General features: G+C 45.8%; 2 protein-coding genes across 2 annotated transcripts in view; both read left to right on the forward strand.

Annotated features, from left to right (window-relative positions):
- hrob (homologous recombination factor with OB-fold) overlaps positions 1-10260 on the forward strand; it is a 10902-nt gene extending 642 nt beyond the window's left edge. The window contains exons 3-10 of the mRNA XM_083649964.1: positions 1259-2266; positions 2948-3031; positions 4121-4255; positions 6928-7036; positions 8326-8411; positions 8603-8725; positions 8871-9099; positions 9905-10260. Coding sequence (XP_083506090.1) covers positions 1259-2266; positions 2948-3031; positions 4121-4255; positions 6928-7036; positions 8326-8411; positions 8603-8725; positions 8871-9099; positions 9905-9960 — 1830 coding nt within the window. The 3' untranslated portion in view covers positions 9961-10260. The remainder of the gene's footprint in view (positions 1-1258; positions 2267-2947; positions 3032-4120; positions 4256-6927; positions 7037-8325; positions 8412-8602; positions 8726-8870; positions 9100-9904) is intronic.
- Positions 10261-20594: 10334 nt separating this feature from the next.
- asic2 (acid-sensing (proton-gated) ion channel 2) overlaps positions 20595-25461 on the forward strand; it is a gene marked incomplete at its 5' end in the record, with an annotated part of 385282 nt that continues 380415 nt past the window's right edge. The window contains one exon of the mRNA XM_083650270.1: positions 20595-21167. Coding sequence (XP_083506396.1) covers positions 20595-21167 — 573 coding nt within the window. The remainder of the gene's footprint in view (positions 21168-25461) is intronic.

Genomic DNA, 25461 nt, shown 5'->3' on the forward strand with positions numbered 1-25461 from the left:
TAGGACGGCAAGCACTTTATAACATTGGAGGTTTCAATAGCAACTCTGAACCAAATTGCCTGTGCTCTATACTAGCTGATGAATCGAACAGGTTTTACCTGAGATTTGATAACGGCCCTTATTCTAATTCAGGAAATGAAAGTATAAAGCTGTCTAACATAAGGAGTGAGAACACTGTGTCTACCCAATTTACATTCAACGCCCACAGTGTAATGTTCAGAAAATGCAAAATGTGAAAAAGCCCTGTAGCAGACAGGATTACAGGGAAACTACTGACAGTCTGTGCAGAACAAGTATGCGTCATTTTCTCCTACCTGTGTACCCTATCTATAGAGCAGCAAAAGGTTCCCCAAATCTGGAAGGAGTCCATCTTAGTCCCAGTTGCAAAGAATTATTAAATTAAATCCCCCAAAGAGCTCAATGACTTAATGTCAGTCATGAATACATTTGAGAGGCGGATTAATCAACAGCTAGTCAACAAGGTTGAGGCAACTTGAGGGGCCTCGCTCTCAATTTGCGTATAGAACCAATGGGGTTCTTGAGACTGATTGAGGGGGGTTGAGGATGCATCTGTCACTTTACTTCACTTGATTTTGTTGAGAGCTACAAGTATCTTGGCACAATTATTGACAAGAAACGTAACTTTGAAATGAACACTGCGAAAATCTGGCCAACAAAGACTCTTATTTCCTAATTCCTACAGAGGCTTAATATGTTTAATGTTGACTGTAGTGTAAACTAATGGTACTATTTTATAGATCTCATTGAGTCAATGTTAACCTTTGCACTAGGATCCTGGTATGGCAACCTCAACCTGAATATCCAAAACAAACAAAAAAGTCTGCAACAGCATTAAGCTGGCCAACAAGATCATTCCTTGTCAGACATCTCCAGGTCCTAAGGAAAGCAAATTCGATTCTAGGGAGCTAAGTCCAACCTCTTTTAGGGGCATTGATTTGACCCTGTCCCTTCAAGACAGAGGTACAGGGTTCCCAGGATAAAGTGCAATAGATTAAAATTTTCATTTGTCCCGACTCCGAGTGCAATATATGCTCAACTTGCACAATAGGTAATTGTTACTGCTCACACTGGCACCGCTGCACTTTATCCTACGTATCTTTTTATTTATTTTTCACATAACCCATCTTTTAGATTTTATTGTTGTGCTGTTATGTGTTGTACTGTCGAATTCCCCCCAGTGGGACAATAAAGAACGTGTGTGTGTGTGTGTGTGTGTGTGTGTGTATTCTTTCTGTAGGATCTGCTTGCTACAGACTGGGCTGTCCCGTCAGCATCTGGGCCAGCCAGTGTTTCAGCTGCTGTGTCATCCTGTGCGCTGCGTGTTTCATCTGTTGCCTACAGAGAGCATGGGAAAAGTTCCCTTCTGCAAGCCGGAGCGAGATCAGCTGCTGCGTGTAATGGCAGAGGACCGGGGAGCAGCACGCAGACTGCTGTGGGACAGACTGTTGCTCTGGGTCTGAGACAGCTGTCTTCCACTCATCTGCACTCCCTGCATCCCCAAACACTAAGTAATGCTCTTCCCACTTTGGCGCCCCAACAGACTCGCACTACCGCCGCAGAGCCGCAGAAGGCCTGTGTGCCACAGGATGAGTTTGATGACTGGGGTGACGTTGACCTGGCAGACCTGGATGAGTGTGATCCACAGATGGGCACGGGAACCCACACTCCGCAGCCAGTTCAGCCCCCTACCCCATCGCTTGTGTCCACAGTAGAGACTGTGTCTTCAGCCAAAACGCTGTGGCCCCCCACCTGTGGAGGGACTCCGACTCTAGCTGGCAGGAGTCTGAGAGAGCTCAGCACTAACCACCAGACGTCCGGCTCGTCTAACTGTAACCTCCCTGCTCACACCTCCTCGGCTGCCCCCTCGCCGTCTCCAGACCGCCGCGCTCCTTTCCAGTCTGCCGCTCCGCAGAGCTCCGGTTTTTCCCCTGCCCTCACCGCCCCCAGCCCCTTCCACAGCCCCCTCCCCCGGCCGGTCAGAGGGCCCCAGCAGCCACAGAGGCCGTGGGCGACCCCGGGACCGTCCCCTCAGGGCCGTGGCCTGTTTGAGGCCGTCTCCCCGGCGCCCTCCTCCGTCCCCTCCCCGGGCCTCAGCCCTCGCCCCCTCCACACGCCGGTCTTCACCAATCGCCTGGTCCAGCTGATGTCCGCCTCCAATAAGCCTCTCAGGAAAAGGCCTCGCTCTGACCCTCACCGGCCCGCAACCCGCCGCTTCCCTGGTCCCGCCGGACTGCTGCCGCAGCAGGTTGGTTGGTCCGCATCGTCCACACAGTTTGTCCCTCTGCCCTGCCTCTGACATGGCCTGTATGAGAATTAAACCTCGGTTGCACACTGCATTTATGTTGTAGTAATGTTGTCATCCATTTTCAATATTTGCTCTTAATGAAAGTTAGTACGCTGAATTCAATTTCCCTGTGTTTATATACATATATGATCAGATCAAATATATTTAATAAAGGCATTGTTAAATTTAGATTTCGTTTGAGTTGTTAAATTGAACGTTATAACATTTTCCAAATATCCAACCTTTTTTACAGACCATTTCACACTAACTCCAGCTAATACGTCGAAAATGCACTTGGTCCTCCTGATTGGGTTCCCTACAAAATAAAAGAAACATTGACAAACATACTGAAATCTATCCAATCAGTCCAGTTTGCAGCGGATGAACTAAGAAGCCTCAATTTATTTGCCAAAACATCACGAAGAACACTGTTGTTTTCCTGAGCTGTAGTATATTTTGAAAACGGAATAATAGGGGACCTTTAAACTGTATAATCAGTTTTTTAGTCAGGATTTCTATTTCTAGCGCTCCTCTGTGAATCTGTTATCTAGGCTCTAATTAAATGATTGTCAAAGAAATCTGATGGTTATGTGTTTGTTTTTGCACCGTGGTGCCAGAAATAATTGAATTGTTGTGTCTCAGCCGCAGGGCCAGAGCCTGGATGACATAGTGGTGTCGGTTCCCCAGACTCCGGCTCACGGCGCCATGGCTCGACTGCCAAGCCAGGTAATGTGAGACGACACAACACATTCAATCTTATTCCAAGCTCATATTGAATTTTAGGTGTCTCACTTATATAAGGCAATAGCTGATGCTCTGATGTAATTACCTCCTAAGCGATAATGTCGATGGGCACCTCCTGTCACATGTTCTATTGTGTGTCGGTCAGATCTACACTGCAGACTAGAGATGCTGACAAGTCATTTTTTGCAAGTCCAATTCAAGTCTCAAGTCTTTGAGGGGCAAGTCCAAGTCTCAAGTCTTTGGTCACAAGTCCAAGTCAAGTCTCATATGGATGAGCCTGCTGCATGCCATCCGGTCTGCTTAGAACACTGCATAGCTAAAACTAAGGAATTCAAAGCATGCACTGTATTATCCTTACTCCTTTATCTATTAGTACAAGTATCAGCATTGATTGGATGACATATAGTAGACATTTACTTAATGTTAATATACAAAAATAAATAATAACAATAATAATAAATAAAGATTGTTTACAAGTCCCAAAACTCAAGTCCAAGTCAGGATGAGTCTCAAGTCACTGTGTGTGTGTGTGTGTGTGTGTGCGTGTGTGTGCGTGTGCGACCCAAGTCCCAAGTCCCCATCTCTGCTACAGACCATAACCAAAACAAAGTCTCAAAACCACCATGGTGGTAGAAAGATGGCTGAGCCCATTTCACCAGTCCACCCAGCAGGCCCGAAAGCGTTTGTCTGACTGCGAAACTTGACACTTCAATGTGACTTTGATCTTCCAAACACTCCAGCACGCATTAAGATTTCACTCACACTATCGGACTTTCAAAACCAGACATGGAAATGGTCAATCAGGCCTGCGATGTGATCTGAATTTTACACTCCGCATGCAATTCGGTGAAAGTGACCGTACAAGTGATCTAAAGAGATTGCAGGGGGCAGAGCAGGAAAAAGTAACGGCATGAATTTAAATAAATGCGGGCAGAGGAGACGCATGGCAGTCATTTGTAAGCCAAGTGTGGACATAAAGCAGCGAGACCTCATAAAATCCAGTCTGGAGGCTCAGAACTCAAGTCACATCAGCCCTGTAACTGTAGTCTTGCCTGTAAACCTGATTTATAGGCTCCCAGCTCCCAGACAGAGGAAGAAGAGTTCAGCGGCGGTGCCTGGACGGCGATGAAGGCAGAAATGGGATTGGACGAAAGGAACCCCTCTTGCTTCCTGCATTCCTACAGTGTGGTCATGGTGCTTCGCAAGGTAATTTTCTAAACCAGTGACCTCCTCAGCGACGCATCCCTTTTGTTGTACAATTAGATACATCAACTTCAAAGTAGTGAACCCATTCAAGGAGGAGAACGTATCCAGCCCTGTAATGTATGCATGATTTGGGCCAGTGTTGTAGTCATAGTGAGTCACTATATCTCGAGTCCCGAGTCTGCAGCGTTCGAGTCCGAGTCACCAAAGAAGAGTCCCAAGTCCAGTCGCCATTACCTGACCTACTGAACATGAGCGTGTATGTGGAACACAGGGAATTTACTAATGTCATGATATTAATGTAGCCAGCAATATCTTATGCCAAATTATTAGGGCCTATTACACACACATACACACACACACACACACACACACACACACACACACACACACACACACACACACACACACAAAGGTCTTCAACAATTAACAAGTCTCCAACTTCTGAGTCCGAATGCATGAATGTTTGAATCCAAGTCCGAGTCATCAGCGCTCACGTCTAAGTCGACACACAAGTCCTGAAAATGAGTCCTGGACTGGAGTAACTACAACACTGATTTGGGCCGAGTCATTTGTCATCAGCCTTCATAACAGAGTGTGTGATGACGGCTGTGGTCTATTGGCATAATCAGGACAAACCACATTGCCGCGCTGGGGGTGTTTGTTGTAATTATCAACTCTATGATCAGTCATCAATCACTCTAATGGAGATTCTGTTGTTCCTCTGCTGCCTCTGCGTTCCTCTGGAGGCGGCTTCCTAGGAATAATACTTTTTCAGCATTTAATTGACAATTAAAATATTGAGTGGCAGTTTGTTTGAACTTGTCGAGAGAGAGCACTGCAGTGTGTTGGTTTCTGTGCTGCTGTTGGTCACTGACTGTGTTAAAATGCACGGATGGAATAAGCTGGCTCCTGGCCATGCTGTGCTTAAGCGTATTCAGGTTAAGCTCTTTACATGAACCTTTGCTGCTCAGGCTGCGACTGAGGATTTGCTGCTGCCATGAATAAATCAATCCTCAGACCAAGTCCCCCTGCTCTTTGACCGGACTATGTGCTTCTAACACAGGCTCGCCTTCGTATTGACATCGGATCCACATGTGCCCATAACCCCAGGCACATGGTGGAGGCCAAAAGTGCAAGTATTAAAATGTAAAGAAGCCATGTAGGGAGCAGGGAGTCAACTTAAACCCCGGGCCCTGATACATCATTTGAGCCCATAATTGGGCGTCGGCCGTGTCTGGGCTGTTGGTGAGTGTCTGTCGCCCTAGTATTTGCGCTAATGTGGTGGCACTACTCTGCCTTGTTGGTGGTTTTTTGGCAGATTCAACATGTTGAATCAGCATCGGGCAGTGAGAGAAATCACTCTGATTTGGCTGGTCAGGGGAAGCGAAGCAGTGCAGGAGGAGAAAGGGCACACACAAAATGTTCTTCAAATTTTTTCAACTTCATCTGATCATTCGAATACACATATTTTCACAATGACGTGCCTTCGGCAAAGCCCCTGGAGCCCGTCGCTGCATATCACTTTAGTGTGGTTTCTCCTTATGTCTCACCTCCCCCTCTTCCTTCCTTTCACAAGCAACAGACCAGGCAAGCCTAGGGCTGACAACAAGCCTAGGACTGACAAGCCTAGGGCTGACAACAAGCCTAGGACTGACAACAACGCCAGTGCCATTTGCAACTTTTTATCAGACATATTCTCGTTTGAGTTGAGTAGCTATTAGGAATCCGTTTAAGTGGTGAGCGGTGACTGCTTTGTTTTGTGACTCTGGTTTGTATACCCACAGTCCAAGGACTCATGCAGGTGCAGAACGTACGTGCTAGTTGACCGTCGGCTGTACTCTTTTGTCTTCAAGTGCAACTCTTTGGCTCTGAAAAAGGTGACGTAACAACAGTCTGCCTTCGTTGCCGCTACTTTGGAGTGGCATTGATGTGTTCCATGCTTAAAACTTAAACTCTTAACTTTCTCATAATCGGAGTATTAACATACCTGTTTTTATTTACCAAGATGGAGGGGGTGTCTGTCGCCAAGAGATTTAAACACAGTTAGTAGACGGACAAGCCCGTCTTTTATTGTCACACGAACACACCCAACACATGCATGCGGCCACAAACACACACTCATGCTGACGGTGGCCGGTGAAATTTGTCCTCTGCATTTAACCCATCCAGGCTTGTCCTTTCCTCCGGGGGGCAGGCCAGGAGCAGTGGTCGCTTTTTTCTTTCCAGCGCCCGGGGACCAACTTCGGATGTTGTCGTCACTGGTCGGATGACGATGACGATCTTCTGCATGTTTTTAGTGGGGGGGTTATGTACGGCGGAACCCCCTGGGGAGCACGGGGAGAACATGCAAACTCCACACAGAAAGGCCCTTTCGACGAGATAACCCACCTGGGCAGTAGACACTGAAGATAGGGGGGGAACACAACCCCAGGGCCCACAGCATCCCAGGCAAGAATCGAACTGAGGACCTTCTAGCTGTGAGGCGACAGCGCTACCGACTGCGCCATTTTGAAGGAGTGGAAGTCTCCATCTCCTCCTCCTCCTTTTCAACTGGGGCTGCCTGACGGACATGGTTTCAGTTGAAAATGGGGAAAAAAGAAAGAAAGAATGGAATGCTCTGTGCATGTAAACAAAGCCGGTGTGTTTCTCCTTCTCCCCTCCCGTCTACACAGGCCGCCCTCAAGCAGCTGGCAAAGAACAAAGTCCCCAACATGGCCGTGCTCCTGAAGAGCATCCTCCACACACACAACGACGCCAAGGCTGTGTTTAAAGACCCAACAGGTAGGGGGCAAGCACTCACACACACCTGTTATTATACAAGGCTGTGTTTAAAGACCCAACAGGTAGTGGACACACACACACACACACACACACACACACACACACACACACACACACACACACACACCTCTGTTATTATACAAGGCTGTGTTTAAAGACCCAACAGGTAGTGGACACACACACACACACACACACACACACACACACACACACACCCGTTATTATATACAGTCGCTGACTCACACCCACGCTCACCCAGAACTGTCGACACAGGCTCATAGCAGAAATGTGCATCCACTTGACTTGCAACACCTCCCCCTCCCCCTGCACACAAGACAGTGTTGCAGCATCCTAAAGAGTGTTGGAGAGAAAATAGCTTCTTGTGCTCAGAGGTCTAATAAAATGTGTGTGTGTCTGAGACAGAGAGAGAGAGAGGAGCTGTGGGCTGTGTGCTTCACATTTAACATTTGCTCACTGAGAAACTCGCCTGATTGAGCTCCACATGGTGCGAGTGCACAGGTCAGCCACTGTACGTATGCTTGATTAAACACACGCGTGCACACACACACATACACACACACGCACACGCACACACACACACACACACACACACACACTCACTCACTCACTCACTCACTCAGTGGAACACATCTGTCCTGCTGCCAGTGGCCTCTTTCTTTTTCTTTCTTTCTTTCTTTCTTTCTTTCTTTCTTTCTTTCTTTCTTTCTTTCTTTCTTTCTTTCTTTCTTTCTTTCTTTCTTCAGCTTTGTTTGCTAATCTTCCCTCCCTGCTGTCTGATGCACAGGCATATCTAAACTAAGCTGGTTGCCATGGCCCCCAGAGATGGAGCAAACATAAAGTACACTGATTATGAACACTCACGCGTAGATGTGGCACTCAGTCACCACCGGCCTCAAGTGCTCATTAGTGCTTCAATTGCTGCAGGTCGGCATCAGCCGTGAGAAGATATTATGTGCTTCTGAGACCACAAGGGACCAGCCAGTCAATAATATGAGAAGATGTTATGTGCTTCTGAGACCACAAGGGACCAGCCAGTCAATAATATGCCTCCCACCCATTTAGCTTCTGCTCCAGCAGTCAGTTATGTCCAGATCAATTAGAATGGCAGTGCATTGACACAATTACAGAATGAAAGAGTTACGTTGCAGAGGTCAGGCGGGATATGTTGAAATGTATATGATTATGTTATCCATGCATTCAAGGCCTTAATATAGTGTGTGTTGTTTTTTGATGATTCTAATTGACTTGACTTGATGTCTCTGACGAAGGGGAGATTCAGGGAACTGTGCATCGGCGCCTCCTGGAGGACAGACTGGGGGAGCTCAAGGTTGGAGCCGTCCTACTGCTCAAACAAGTAAGACTCACCACTCGGACACCTTTTATTTGGCCCAAGATGATTCATTTGAACGTTAACTAAAGTTGCACCCACAGCAACAGTAGCTGCCATACATTATTATAGCATAACCTATAACCTTTGCTGGTTTGCCGTGCATTTTGATTTAATCTTTGTTGTTCTTTGTTTGTCTCTGCTTGCTCTGTGGGAAGGTGGGCGTGTTCTCCCCCTCCCACCGTAACCACTACCTGAATGTCACGCCCAACAACCTGCTGAGGATCTACCCCCCCGACGGAGTCTGCCCGTCCTCCACTCAGCTCCCCCCGCTGGTCCTGGTGAGTAACGCACCGCTCAGCCGAAAAGCAGTCTAGCACGATTACATTCCACCAACAAAAATTAAATCCGGCGTCTCCCTGAAATGTTCTGTCAATGTGTCAACTGTCCCCTGAAAACCGCTGGTTGTTTTTTTTTCCTATTAAGGAGCCAGTGTTGGAGTCACCCGCCCAGTCTCCCAGCATCTCCAGGGGCCCCGTGTCTCCCAGCATCCCCGGAGGCCCCATGTCTCGGATGCAGCTGGTGTTTGACGAGGAGGACGAGGAGGAAGAGCAGCAGCAGGGGGGAAAGTGTAGGGAGGCAGTTCAAGCCCCAGCAGACTCCAGAGCCAGCTCCAGCAGGAACGGAGCCCCACAGGACCCAGGCTGGGACGCAGGTGGGGCTCCTCACTTGATACCACTCATGGTCAAATAGCAAGAGAGAAAGAGTCGTGTTTATTCCCATTATTCATCCTATGGTGGGGTCTGAAAATAGTCACATTTGTTTTTGGTGGATGATTCTGTGAGGGAGACTGGCCACACTAGCCACTCACTTTATGAGACGATAACCTTTGTTTTACAGGTTTTGAGCTTTCTCAAAGTCTAAACTTTGTCTAAACTTATCTAAAATGTCTCTGCTGTCTGGATCAATAACTAGATGCATGCGAAAGATTCTAACTTAAGTAATACCTGATGCAACACTTGCGTGTATATCCCTTCAAGACCTGGAGCGATGTCTGTGTTACCTATTAAACAAAAAAAAACTATATATATATATATATATCTGCTATAGGGTTGACAGTTTTATAAGGCTTTTTAAGAGTTAGCCTTAGGTCTTAATGAGTTAAGTAGTGTGTGTGTGTGTGTGTGTGTGTGTGTGTGTGTGTGTGTGTGTGTGTGTGTGAGTGAGTGTGAGAGAATTCTGTTGCACTACATGATATATTATATTACAAAGTTGATCCATTACATAACTGAGCATTGATTAATGGTGTAATCTAATAAATGTGCAGCACAGTGCCTGCCCTGCACACACAGTAGCTACACCACAGTCAGGGTGATGTATTTCTCCAAAAATGATATAAGATATCAAAACTAATGCCTGATAGGAATTTCCCTTATAGTTTATAGCCAGCCCTTGGCAGGTGAACCAAAAGGTTTATTTTGGACTCTGTCCCGTGGCCTGACCTCTCTTTCTTGTTACAGATGACGACCTGGATGCACTCCTGGGAGAGTTACCTGAGGACACCTTCAGCCTTTGACATGAACTTGACATCGCCAAAGCATCTTGACAGACTGTCTCCACTGTTTTGCAGTTTGGCCATTTCACACGGCTGACCTTCCTTTGTTTTTGACATCACCTCTTTATCATCGAAGCTTCACAGCCACAAAACGGCTTGTACTATATTGTGTATAATGTAAAGATTTTTTTTTGTATTTGTAGTAACTCAACTATGTTTGGTGTCCAGTTAAAAATATATCGGACTGCAGAGAAAAGTCTGGACTGAATGTGTTGGTAGTTTGGCACTACTATGTATCATTGATGATTGATGTGTTGTAAGAACTAATCAGTCTTTGCAAACACATGCTCATTAATTAAACCACTCCAAAAATCAGTGCGCTTGAACTAAACTTGACTTCTTATATTCTGCTGAAGGCTGCAATTAGTCTAAGATTGTATATGTTAAGAGTACTGTGCCCTCACTTTTCTCCCAGTTTTTATTCATGCGTGCACTTGCTGCTGCGATGACTTTGAAATGGGAAACTAATCTGCGGGAAATTGATTTACTGATTAAACCTAATGAAAGTGAGGCCAAGCTTCTTTCCCTGCAGCTTAAAAACTGCATATTTCTATTTGTTGTTGTCCTCGCCCTGTGTTTTCAGTCGCCTTTCTGTTTCACCTAGTCTCAACCTCCAGTGGATAGATACATTGTGACCAAGCCTGCTTACGGTGCAGCAAGTGCATGTCAGAGATTTTCAGGGAGGGATCGCAGGGAGGAAGTCTTGTAGTCCCATTTGGTGGTCTTAGCTGATGGTGTACCCAGCGCGGTCTGTGGAAACCTGGTGACCAACAGAGGCTTTTCACATCAGATCCAAACTCCTCCACTACCCCTGCCTCTCATATACCGTACACTTAAATAGATTAATATTAGTCCTCACCCTCTTGGTGCTCTTGTGTATGATTCACCCGCTTAAGTTGCCTGGTTCATGTTCAGGCCAGAATGAGGTAGAGATCCATTAGGCAGAATTTGAAGTGGCCCCTAATGGCCCATTGCTGCCCTCTTAGCTGCATGACTGATGTATATGTTTGTGTGAACACCAGCAGGGGGTAGCAGTTCACACCCTGCCTGCCAGTGCAGCTCCTAGTGGACATCATTAGTCTACTTCATGAGCTTATGAGAAGAGAGCATGCAGATATATCTAGCACCAAGTTAGACCTTCCTGATATTCAAACGTTAATTGGAAGGGAATCTAAACTTCATTTAACGGTCTTTGAAAGTGTGTGTGTGTGAGAGAGAGTATTGGGACTGCTCCCTCCCTTGTCTGCACATCTACAAATTAAGGCCTTCACAAAAAGGGGGCTCAGTCAACACGTCTGCAGTTGTTGCACACACACTGGAATAATTTGCCCTTCAACTTCACTCGCCTCTATCCAGAGGTAATAATCAACTGTGTCTCCTCTGGTACTGACACGCCCTAATTATCTCCTGGCAAGAGCTGATTATTTTTCATGATCCATTAAGATAGCTGGAATGTGTAATTACTCTTTCAGTCTGCTAGCATATCACAAGTGCCTTCTGACCAAGAAAATGAATGAATAAAAATAAAGATAAAATGTCAGGCTTTTATTCTCTCTATGGCTTACTTGGGTTTAGAGGCGCTGGGGTAAAAGAGAACTTTATCATATCTGATGTCACTTTTTTATTTTTATTTTATTTAGTAAAGCTAACAGATTTTCCAAGAAATATCCACAACTTTTTTTCTGTCTTTCCTTTTTGCTGGGGAGTAGCTCTAGTCACTCTGTAGGTCGGTCGGTCCACAAAAAAAATGTGGTCCTCACTTGAAGCTGATTTCTCATCACAAGTGCTCGGTGTAAGTGATTTGTGACAGACACTGATGATGTCACAATTGCTCAAGTGACATATTGATGACATCATCACTGACCACAGGTACTTCATGGTAAAAGGTTCACACGCTCTTGATGGGGGCATTCAATACAAGGGAAGTGGCAGGAGGCACGTCCCTTTCACAGCAACTGTTGCACTAATGAACAGTGAACCTGTTACTAGCCAAGTCATTTACGTGTAGAGCCTGTCAGTTGGTCTTAGTGGATGTGGTATAAGTAATGATACGGTTGCATTAGAATCTAGAAAAATGGGTCCAGGAGTGAAATCACCATGTAGCCTAGTTCATAAGAGCAAGAGTAAAAATAATATAAATACTATATACCATAAAATACTGATTAAAAAAAACGTAGACGGAATGGGTTTTCAGCTAAGTAGCTTACTTAATAAAAAAACATCTTAATATTCCTACTGTAATCTCTGTGGTGCTCAGTGGTGAGTTTTATAGTGAGCTTGTACTTTATCCATATTTCTTTATAAACCCCTATAATATTGCTATAGGGAGGTGTGGTCTGACAGAGCATCTGTGGAACTCAACACAGTGATATGCTCATCATTACCTCTGGAAAAATGGAAGGTAATTAAGTTGTTGAAGAACCAGAAAACCCTGCAGCTTTCTGGGACCACAGCAAATTAATTTGTGAGAAAGATTGTGTGATTTACTGTGTGTGTGTGTGTGTGTGTGTGTGTGTGTGTGTGTGTGTGTGTGTGTGTGTGTGTGTGTGTGTGTGTGTGTGTGTGTGTGTGTGTGTGTGTGTGTGTGTGTGCGTGCGTGTGTGTGTGTGTGTGTGTGTGTGTGTGTGTGTGGCGGTATGTATGCGTGTTTTAACAGGTATAGCCTGCTGTATCAATATTAGTGTTTTATGAAGAAAACACCTTAATAATGATGATAAAGCCTATACACTTTGACCACTCTTTTCTACATGTCAAAATTGCTGTTTAATATTTTAGTTTCTTTTCAAGTCAGTGATGACAGACAAGTTTCACGTAGCTTAGGTTTGATCTTTTTCTTACTTTTGATTACAACATGTAATAATAATGACTGATGACCTTTGCTTACAACTTGTATGTAAATGACTGATAATAACCTTTGCTTACACAACATGTAGCGTATGTAAATATAATTATGAATAATTTTGCACTGTGACCTTGTAACATTCTGCTCTTTTCATTTTATCTATTTTATGTAGCCTAAAGCACTTTGAATTGTCTCTGTGTATGAAATGTGCTATACAAATAAACTTGCCTTGCCTTTTGTGTGAATTCCTATGACTATTACCCTATGACACAATTTATTAGATTGTGGTGGTTAATTAACGACCCAGCCAATCAGAGCGGAGGACCAGACCCACAGCCAAAGAATAGAGGGCCAGGCAGTCAGTCAGTCAGTCAGTCATCAACGCGGGCAGCCTCACTCAACTCTTCCACCACCATGACGGTCTTTGAAGTTTCAGTGTTTCAATGCATTCAATTGAACACAACTCTTCTTGGACCTGTGCAGGACCTGGCTGTGCATTGATTCATAACGTGAGCGTTACGAAACCATTCGGTATGAAACCAGCCAGGCTCGTCTCAACCATCCACCATGTGGTCTCAACCTGCTGCAGCACCGCATATGTCATGGTAAGATAGCATAACCATCGTAAAATACCTGCTCAAAAACGTGGTGCTAGCAACCATGTTGCCTAGCTAGCTAACTTATGTTAACGCTTTAGCTAACGTGCAACATCCAACAACTGAACTCACGGGTCCATTTTGTGCCGAAAATGCAGAATAAACACAGGTGCAAGCAAAACACTAATGAGGGTTTCCAAATTCCAATCATGGAAGTTTCAAACCCTCATTAGTGTTTTGCTTGCACCTGTGTTAACCCTGCCTTTTCGACACAAAATGGCCCCCGTGAGAAGGGTAATAATTTATTTGAGATAAATTATCATTAAATTATTGTCAAAAGAAATGCTATTGCTTTTTACTAGTGCCATTCAGCCTTGTATGAAAGCAATAACGTTATGCAAGGATCCCCGTCCTTATCCTATTATTGGAGAATTAATAAGTGTTTTGTCATGAGTAAGTCTCCTAAAGTTAGAAAACAGAAAACCAAACGTTTATGTCTGTACTAGTGTAGCTATTATGCTACTCATAAGGTTTACAGTCCTACAGTGGTAGCCTATGTTGCTGTTTGCATGTGTAGGCTACATTGTGCAGCCTTCTAGCATATTAATTACAAAATGCTTAAATGGGGAGGACAGCATGCCTGATGTGATGGGTGTGCTAATTTAGGAGAAATCCATTCATCTATTTTCCCATTGACAAATACATAATACAATTTCATGGACAATCAAATGCATGAACTACCCGTTTGAATGGACATTGGCAACATCATAAACTACCAGCTATAATAAAATTCACTGCAACAAAAACTCAACTTCATCTTGGGCAGCCTGGCAGTAATTGCAATCAATAAAGGATGATTGTTTTGTGTACAGTAAATCAAACCTTTGTCATGTTGAATTCAACGTAGGAGTGGAACAGTAGGTTACGGTCCTATATTATATCCCCAAAACACGATTACATTTCCATATAACAGCAAACAAGCCTGTAGTAGGCTACTGATAGTAAATGTGGGCTGTAGTGTAAAAATATGTAAATGTTATGTTGGATGACGACGACAATAAGCTAAGGTCATAGCTTCTCAGCTTATATAATAAAAAAATATACTTCTATTAAAGTTCATGCATGTAATTAGTCACTTTATTATGTATTTGAAATGACTTTGCATCTGTCAATGGCCAAATATAGGGTGATTTTCTCATGGGAGAGGAGAACACAGCTACAGGCACTGACAGTTTCCCCTCCTTGTTCTGAAAGCATGAACCATGACCTAAAACCAGGACAGGTAGCCTACTGAACCATGACATTTAGCAGTTCTCGCTCACTATAGAAGTCTCAAGTTCAGTTCAAGTTCAGTTGGACCTTGAAACGAGTGCCTGAGGGGAGAATCAGGACCTCTGAGTGTAGGGGGTGGGCAACATCAAGAAGGATCATATAATGGCTTTCTGCAGGGCTTGTCTCTTGAATAATTCTGGCAGGCCAGCCTGACTCCTATAACCTTGGTGCAGTCAGTTCTTCATAGGGATGCACCGATATGAACATTTTGGCCGATGCCGATAACCGATATTAACATTGCTGTTATGGCCGATAACCGATATTTACCGATGTCGATATGATCTGTATAAAAACACATTTCTATGATAATAATATTTTGTACATACTGAAAAACACATGTAAACACTGAATTTGAAAAAGTAATGCATTTCTTTATTTCAAAAACATTTGTAAAAGCCCATAAATCATAGATTTACTGCATTATTTCATCTCAATGTGAAGAATTTGGCTGATACCGATAACCGATATTAACATTGTAACATCGGACCGATACCGATATGTTAAAAAATGACTAACATCGGCCGATACCGATATGATTGCCGATATATCGTGCATCCCTAGTTCTTCACAATCCGGCTAAGAGCGCTTCTCCTTTTCACAATTAGATTTGCGCCAGGGAAAAATCATAGAAAAACACAATACTGACTGAATAAAATATTTGTAAAACATTGTCATTAGTGTCTTGTCAACATTGAAAGACCCCATTTTCCTCAAAGCACCCTTATACTGACAATAACGGAATTGCCATCCAACGTTGCGTTTTCATATTGGCTACAGCAGTCACTTGTGTACACTGTGTATTGTGTGACTGTTTTTTTTTCCTGTTATTTTTTGTTCTTGCTCAAAAATAATGTTTTATGGTCACTCACGATTGAGTAGGTCACAGGTTGGCTTGGTTCCAGCTTTAAAACTCGTTATATAAGGATCTTTTCGAAATGTCTATGGAGAAAATGAATGGGGAACTTACTTCCGGGGCAATGATGACGTCACGAAAAGTCACATGACTCTTGAGCTCTATTTAGGCTAATAAATCTCACGACCTAACTGCAATGGTGGTCACAAAATATCACATGAAATGTACTGTATAGTAAGACAGGCTAGCATGACATGCAAACTGAAAATTGACAGAGTGAAGATTTGGAAATTAGTGCACTTGTGAAGGTGGCAGGTGTAATGCATGTGATTCTGTGGTAAATTAATCAATGACCTTCATCTGTAATCAATGTGATGTGATGTTTTTATGAGGTTAGATCGATTTTCCAGCAGTTCATCTCTACGTGATACAGCTGTAATAAACATAAATTGTCAGATTGTTGTAAGGTTTTATCCAAAGTAACTCCCTCACAGTACCATGTGTCCTGACCCACGGAGTTAACAAGTTAAAAACGCATCTTTTTATTGGTATTCTCTTTTGGTAGTGCACGTCCATAGCCTGCTCTATCCTTCTATTCAATCCAATTTAATGTAACCTATTTCCTCTTGTTGTTACATATTGCTACTTTTCTCTCCCTGTCCGCTTCTTGACTGATGAACACACCGCTATACACAAATGACACACATGACACTTCCACACAGTATGGTCTCACAGGCCATGTGTTTCATTACACACGACAAACAAACAAACACACTTATTATTCTCGTCGTACTGTCTCTCTGCCCGTCTCGCATGCGTGTGGCGTTATGTGTCCAAATGACTTCTCTCTACGTGACGTTCCCGTGCCACCCCGTGGGTGCACCTGCAAGGCACAGGCAGCGTTCTGGTGCTTATCCTCACTTCCACCGTCGTCTCCCTCCATTTATTCCACTTCTCCTTCACTTCACACACCCTCTGCCTCCATCAGCACCACCTTCTCCCTTACAGCCGCCTCTCCTACAGTCTCCGTCTCGCATCCATCCATCACTCAGTCTGTGGTGATGAGGTGGGGAAAGAAAAGCAGGCGGGCTGAAAGACAAATGAGAGTGAGGGTGGAAGAGGAGGAGGAGGAGGAGGGGGGGATAGAAACAGATTCAATAACAGACTTGCTTTGCTGTGGAGAGAGCGAGCGAGGAGAGACTGTGCGTCGTCTGCCCCCCTCTCTCTCTGTCTCTCTCTCTCTGGTTCTCTCTCTCTCTCTGTCTCTCTCTCTCTCTCTCTCTCTCTCTCTGGTTCTCTCTCTCTCTCTGCGAGCATGTGTGTTGGTGTGTGCGCCTCCCGTCTCTCCCATCTCTCCCGGCTCCGCTGTTGTTCGCCGCCGCCACAGACGAGCTGGGAAGAGGAGGGGAAGCGGATGTATCTGTCCAGAGGAAAACGGGAGGAGTTTGGATCGGCATGCAAGACTTAACCAGCGGCTCTGATCAGCAGCGGCTCTCTCGCGGTCCCTCCCTGACTCCCTCCCTCCCTCTCTCCCTCTCTTCCGCACGCACACACACACACTCCCTGTCACGCGTGCTCTCAGACTTGCACACACTCCCTGTCACGCGTGCTCTCAGACTTGCACACACTCCCTGTCACGCGTGCTCTCAGACTTGCACACACTCCCTGTCACGCGTGCTCTCAGACTTGCACACACTCCCTGTCACGCGTGCTCTCAGACTTGCACACACTCGCGCCGGCTGGATGTCATCTCGCTAGGCTGAACGAGAGGTGCTTAGGCTTGTCATTATTAGTTGGGGCAGGGGGAGATCCCGAGAAACCTGGATGTGCGTGTGTGTGTGTGCACGTGTGTGTGTGTGTGTGTGTGTGTGTGTGTGGGTGCATGTGTGCGGGTGCATGTGTGCATGTGCATGTGTTTGAATGGGAATGAATGAGTGCAACGTTGGGATGTTCATGTTAAATACATGGAGGCAGCTTTGATTGGCTTGCGGCTCAAGAGACTCCCCTCTCGCTTTCTGTGTCACAGTGGACTTACCTTTGTGTGTCACAGTGGACTAACCTCTCTGTCACAGCGGACTTACCTCTGTGTGTCACAGTGGACTAACCTCTCTGTCACAGCGGACTTACCTCTGTGTGTCACAGTGGACTAACCTCTCTGTCACAGCGGACTTACCTCTGTGTGTCACAGTGGACTAACCTCTCTGTGTCACAGTGGACTTACCTCTCTGTGTCACAGTGGACTTACCGCTCTGTCACAGTGGACTAACCTCTCTGTGTCACAGTGGACTTACCTCTCTGTGTCACAGTTGACTTACCTCTCTGTCACAGTGGACTAACCTCTCTGTGTCACAGTGGACTTACCTCTCTGTGTCACAGTGGACTTACCTCTCTGTCACAGTGGACTTACCTCTCTGTCACAGTGGACTTACCTCTCTGTGTCACAGTGGACTTACCTCTGTCACAGTGTACTTACCTCTCTGTCACAGTGGACTAACCTCTCTGTCACAGTGGACTTACATCTGTGTGTCACAGTGGACTAACCTCTCTGTCACAGTGGACTTACCTCTCTGTCACAGTGGACTTACCTCTGTGTGTCACAGTGGACTTACCTCTCTGTCACAGTGGACTTACCTCTGTGTGTCACAGTGGACTTAAGGCCTTGGCTACACTGATCCGTGGTGTCTGTCCGTGTGCATTCATTTCTCTGTTCACTTCCATTCATTTTCAATGACAGCTGTCCGACTGTCCGTGGAGTACTCAGACGCGTATGTATCCAGAAAATGTGCATACGTTTTGATGGACAGAAAGTTGAAGAGGGATTAACTTTTTCTGGATGGACGTATCGGATGGTCGGATGGTCGGATAGTCACTGTCCGTTTAGCCAATCAGAGTCGAGGTCTGGAGAGGAGATTTGTTTCAACTTTTCAAAGAAGATGGCGGCCGAGGCGGTGAAGGAGGCTATAATTAATGCTGTGTACACCATCCCGCTGTTGTACAACGTGATAGTCAGTGTCACCGTCTGATTTCACCATCTAATCTGGTCATTCAGTGGCATTTTATTGCCACATAAGTAACGTAGTGCACAGAGCTAACAGCTAGCTGACGCCAGCTTTCTTCTTCTCTCGGTTTATAGGCGGGTCGCTGACACCTTCAAGGTGCTTACCGCCACCTGCTGCTTTACAAGTAGGTTACTTGTACATGCAACAGACATAAATCTATCCGTATATCCGTTCTGTCCATTTTATGACGGATCAGTGTGGCCAAGGCCTAACTAACTGTGTGTCACAGTGGACTTACCTCTCTGTGTCACAGTGGACTTACCTCTCTGTGTCACAGTGGACTTACCTCTCTGTCACAGTGGACTTACCTCTCTGTGTCACAGTACCTCTCTGTCACAGTGGACTTACCTCTCGGTCACAGTGGACTTACCTCTCTGTCACAGTACACTTACCTCTCTGTGTCACAGTTGACTTACCTCTCTGTGTCACAGTGGACTTGCCTCTCTGTCACAGTGGACTTACCTCTGTGTCACATTGGACTTACCTCTCTGTGTCACAGTGGACCTACATCTCTGTCACAGTGGACTTACCTCTGTGTGTCACAGTGGACTTACCTCTGTGTCACAGTGGACTTACCTCTGTGTCACATTGGACTTACCTCTCTGTGTCACAGTGGACTTACCTCTCTGTCACAGTGGACTTACCTCTGTGTGTCACAGTGGACTTCCTCTCTGTCACAGTGGACTTACCTCTGTGTCACATTGGACTTACCTCTCTGTGTCACAGTGGACTTACCTCTCTGTCACAGTGGACTTACCTCTCTATCACAGTGGACTTACCTCTGTGTGTCACAGTGGACTTACCTCTCTGTCACAGTGGACTTACCTCTGTCACAGTGGACTTACCTCTCTGTCATAGTGGACTTACCTCTCTGTCACAGTGGACTTACCTCTGTCACAGTGGACTTACCTCTGTGTGTCACAGTGGACTTACCTCTGTGTGTCACAGTGCACTTACCTCTCTGTCACAGTGGACTTACCTCTCTGTCACAGTGGACTTACCTCTGTCACAGTGGACTTACCTCTGTCACACTGGACTTACCTCTCTGTCACAGTGGACTTACCTCTCTGTCACAGTGGACTTACCTCTCTGTCACAGTGGACTCTGTGTGTCACAGTGGACTTACCTCTGTGTGTCACAGTGGACTTACCTCTCTGTGTCACAGTGGACTTACCTCTCTGTCACAGTGGACTTACCTCTCTGTCACAGTGGACTTACCTCTCTGTCACAGTGGACTTACCTCTGGAATTTTTGTCAACGAAAACAAACAGTCAGAGAGAGTGACAGGATCGGGGGGATGTAATCCACAGGCAGGCTGGCATCCACAGATATGCTCAAGGGAGTGATGAGCGTGAGGAAGGGAGGGATGCCCTGAGGGAAGCATCTTTCTCCCCTGTCTGCTTTTTCTCTCTCTCTCTCTCTCTCTCTCTCTCTGTCTCTCTCTCTCTCTGTCTCTCTCTCTCTGTCTCTCTCTCTCTGTGTCTCTCTCTCTCTCTCTGTCTCTGTCTCTGTCTCTATCTCTGGAGAAGTTGCTGGGGATGTGGTGATCTCAGCCTTCCTTATGTGCTTATGTGTCCTTCCTCTCCTAGGTGTATTGTGATTAGACTGGAAATGTTTTCTGTAAGGTTGATTTTGTCTGTTTGTATTTGTCTAGTTTTCTATCAGTAACTATCTGCGGCAGGTGTTTGTCTGTGTTTGTATGTCTTTCTCCACCTCTCTGACTTTTTTTCTCTCTTTGTCTCGCTCGCTCTTTTCTGTGCCCCCCCCCCCCCCCCCCCCCCCTCTCTCTGTCCATCTGTACAGCGGAGGATACTGGGATGTGAATCTGGGGCACTCATTGATGTTCTGTCTCTGTCTGTGCAGGTGTGTGTGCTCATCAGGGGCTCCCCGGCTGAGGGGCGAGAGGGCTGATGATGGATCTGAAGGAGAGCTGTGGCAGTGAGGGCAGCCATGAGAGCTCCAGCCTGCGTCCCACCTCCTGGCAGGCCTTCGCCCACAGCAGCACGCTGCACGGCCTGCGCTACATCTTCCCTTACGGCCAGCCCAGCGTGCGCCGCCTGCTCTGGGCTGCCGCTCTGCTGGCCTGCATGGGACTGCTGGCCCTGGAGAGCGCAGAGCGCCTGGCCTACTTCCTGTCCTACCCTCACGTGACCAGCGTGGACGCCGTGGTGTCGGGCAGCCTGGTCTTCCCCGCCGTCACCGTTTGTAACCTCAACGCCTACCGCTTCAGCCGCCTCACGCGCAACGACCTGTACCACGCCGGAGAGCTGCTGGCCCTGCTGGACGTGCACCTGACCATCCCTCAGCCTCACCTGGCCGAGCCCGACGTGCTGGCCTTCCTCCAGGACAAAGCCAACTTCACGGCCTACAGACCCAAGGCCTTCAGCATGAAGGAGTTCAGCGAGAGGGTCGGCCACGACCTGAAGGAGATGATGCTTTACTGCCGCTACCAAGGCCAGGAATGCAGCCACCGCGACTTCAAAACCGTGAGTCCACTCATCTCTTTTAAATGTCGGTTCTGCTCTGGGCTCGGCTAGGGTCACACTCACAGCCTCCCAGCCCAAGGAAGACTGTGGTTGTGAGGTGTCTGGGCTGCTTGTCCTGAATTTTCTGTTGATAAGTTTCCAGTGATGATCCTCCCCCCTCGTCTGCTGTCAGTGAATTGACCTGATGTGTGCTGTGCCTCTCCCACGCTGCTATGCTGAGGGTCTCCTGCTGACTATTTTCCTTGGGACTTTTCTTTTGCACTTGGGTGGTCATGCGCTTTGTTTTGCAAATACATTCTCTGCTGTTGCATCGCTGGTCTCCCGGGCACAACACCCCCACATAATAGCATCCTGCTTTTTGGCACATGGTGCAACAGGTTACAGTATTGCTGTAGCTAGCTAGCCTCAGGTGTCTATGCTAAACACTGTGCACTGTGCATACACATTAGTATTTTACTCAGGGAAGGAAACTTTTGTCCGAAGCTATAGTGGCTGTGCCAAAATTAAATTCCCAAGCCGTACTTATTATGTCACCAGCTAAGTACTTTTTTTAAATCTATATTTTACAGTCGATCAGGACCTTCAAAGGATACTTGGGTATCTGCCGAAAGGGCTGATAGTGCAGTTTTTGATTTGGCAGGTTGCTGGTGTTAATTTTCCACGTTGGTTTTAGCTCGCTGTAGCAGCCTGTTCCTTTGCTTAGTCTGTATCAGTACATGTGAGGACATACAGTGGAGTAGAACATAGGCCTAATGTGGGTCTCCATCGTGAAATGCAGTGCTTCATGCACCAGCAAAATCACATATCATGTTGAAGATTCTACTTGTGTAAAGCTGCATTCAGCGATGTTTTTGTGTTAAAATAAGTGTTAAATGGCTCTATATTCTGACAGCAATCACTGCAATAGAGTGTTCAGGGTGAAAAAATACATATAGTCCATTATAGGCATCGCGATCTGACCTTCCGTTTCCCAGAAAATGTCAACATTTCCCTGATTGGGTAAAAATGTGGCGTCGACCTCCCACTATCCAAGTTATTTTTCACCCCGAATCCAACGCCGCCATCCGTGAATCTCTACGAGTTACGGTTGCGGAGATATGTCCGCCCTGCATGCAGGACTACAGGAGAGAGATAGAGGACAGTTGGGGGTTCCAAGTTACTGACCAAACACTCTATTTCAGTGATTGCTGTCAGAATATAGAGCCATTTAACACTTATTTAAACACAAAAACATCGCTGAATGCAGCTTTAACAGAACAAAATAAGCAACGTCTGGCACAAGAATGCTGATTTCTGGCACTAAAACACTGTACTCAACCCCCACTGGGTGTATTTATACTTTATCTCTCATACAGACAATTAATTAAGTACATCAGTGATTATGTGAAGAGCACTTTCTGCATATTATGTGTAAGGTGAAACGGGCTATTTTATAGGCTATTTTTCCAAAGACAAATACACAGTAGAGGATTTTTCTTTCTTTTTTTATATTGTAAAACTGCACCACATGGAAACTACCTTCAACCACTGACCAAATATGGTGGTAGTTTTTGGCTCTGGCCATTAGTGTAAGTATGTGCATTCTACCAGTCTCTTTGGCATGGCACTAAGCATTGTTTGAAAGATCCCTGTCTAAAATGCAGCTGGCAAGTAAAGTAGTGAGAGTGGGTGGTGTTTTGAGAGTCAGTCACTGTAGCCAGTGGACACAAAGTTTGTTTGCTAGCTGCTACTTGCCCACTACAAATTCTAGTTAAACCTGTACACAGATTGGAGCTGATATGAGTTGGTGTTAATGAGATGGGTTTTTTTCCGTCTTGGGGGATGCATGCACTATCTAAGCAGTGCTATAGATAGATATCCCTCTTGTAGGATCAGATCTGCTTTGATGAGCTGTTCAATTTGTGGGGGTATTGTCTCCTGAAGGTAAAAAAAAAACAGTAGATATCCTCCGCACACTGGAGCAGCTCCCAATATTTAATGACTACAAATTCAACGTTTCAACCCACACAGTGGGTCTTCATCAGGCAAGTATTCTCTCTCGTCATTAACAGAAAACATCAAAAGAATTACTGTGTCTAAACCAGCGAACTGGCAACTCTTAATCGGAGGAATTAAAGCATCTAGGCTACGTCTCTGTGCATTGTTGCTTAGTTGGATTGATATCTTCTTCATGTTTCATCTTGAGACACGCCTCACTGCAGAAACACTAATTGGAGAAAGAACAATGGTGGATGGATCTGGCTTTAGTGATTTCCTATTCATGCCTTTAAGATGGATGCTTCCCCTGGAGCTCTCATCCATATTGGAGGCAGCCATGGCAAAGCTACAAGTGAGCAGTCCTTTGGCAGGCTCTGCCAGAAGAACATGTGATTTTTCACAAGTTCATTTAGTTGAATTTTTTAGGGACTAAACACAAAGCTAGCTTCGCTCTGAGCGATGAAATATTAATCCATAGTTACGTGAAACATAATTGTCGGGAGTAAATCCCCACACCGAGTTACTTCCTTGTTTGCCTGTAAAGAGCGCTTCCGCTGTACACAGCGCATGCCTGGCGCGCGCATGCCTGGCGGCCATGTTTAGAAAATAATTCCGGCTATCTATTTACCTTAAAAAATATAATTTCTCTGCATTTTGGATTCATATTTCATCGCGTGGTGAGTACCCCGAAGCACAAAGAGCTTTTTGGGACTGTTAGATGTGTGTTTTTGGTGATTTTGAACGACTGTGCCATTTTCCTCCATTCTATGGCGATACTAACTGGACGACTGTAGCTCACTCTATGTACTGCGCGGAGAGTGACGGTGAAGACACGGTGTATCTTGGTTATATGGAGGATATGGCAAATGAGCGAAACTCCTGAAAAGTTGGCGTATCCCTTTAATAACTGCCCCGCCTTTGACCTCAAGCAGCGTTCAAAGATCAAACATAACCGTGTCTGTGGACAGAGACGACTAGAAGACACTGTCATCCTCTTTGCCCTCTGCCTGTTGCCTTGCTGCCCCCAACTTCTTCCTACCGCTCTCTCACTCTGTCACTGCAACGACACACCTTCATATCTCTAGCACCTTCTGTAGGACAAACACCAAGGCCCAATATAGCATGACCGCACACACACACACACACACACACACACACACACACACACACACACATGCAGACGCACAAACACACGCAGCAGCATTTAAGCATACGTGCCTAAACACACTAGCAGTGACTACATTACCGTGCCACTCCAGAGACCAGAGTCAGCATTTGAGTGACAGCGTGATGGATGAGAGGAGGGCTGGTGGGAACAGGGGAGTGGGTACAATGTGACTGATGGAACTGGAGCAGAGCACTGCACTAAATGGGAAACAGTGTCCGTGTGCACATTTCCATTACGGAACCTATATGCATGCGTGCGTCGCCTCCGATATCTTTGAGCATTTTTCACATTTGCAGACTGCTGCTCATCTGTTGTTTCTTTTTGTTTAGCGGTTCTGTAACCCCACGTTCATTTTAAATCAGCGTTTTGGATCACAGCGTGTGGTGTGGTTATGAATGAAGACAGGCTGAATTCAACATGTGGTTGCATCCTCCTGCCTAAACGGAGACCCTTATCTGATGAACAATACATGGAGGATTCTATTGGAACATGGTCTCTGCAGTCTGCATGGATTTTCGATTGGCCAGAGTACAGTTCCCTCAGGCATGGCAGTTAGTGAGGTCTGACCCCGCAGCAGCACTGAGAGCATTTTACACTTGTGCTGCTGTAGTGAGTAAATCAGGGCCTGCTTTAAATTTACACTACATCTGTGTGTGCAACAAGGGGATTGTGCTGGTTTCTTCAAAAAGTGTGTGTGTGTGTGTATGAGAGAGAGAGAGAGACAGAGAGAGACTGTATGCACACGCGCGTGCATCACGGTGATGAGGTGAGTACTGTATAGACTGGCCAAAAATCCCACTAATATCCACAAACTAGTGGCATTTTCTTCGGTCTAAAAGTTTCCAAGCCGGGCCGTTTAGCCGATAGAGCGACCCTGCAAGTGAGGTGGGTTTTTAAGCGGCGGCTCTGCTCCGGCTGGTGATTTCAAAAATGAAACCCTCGTCGTAACGTTAAACATTTTGAGTCATACTTTACAGCCACAGTTGATGTAATCTTAACATCATGAGTATTTTGATACAATGTCTGCTGCTTTGCTGCTTGTTGAAACACCTTTTTCTCCTCCAACGTGCATCAGTCAGGCTATTTACTTGTTTAAATGACATTAGTTTGACATTTTTACCCGGAAGTTTCCATTTTGTTTGGACTGGC

Source organism: Poromitra crassiceps (assembly GCF_964638095.1).
Source record: "Poromitra crassiceps genome assembly, chromosome: 13".
Classification (NCBI taxonomy): Eukaryota; Metazoa; Chordata; class Actinopteri; order Beryciformes; family Melamphaidae; genus Poromitra; species Poromitra crassiceps.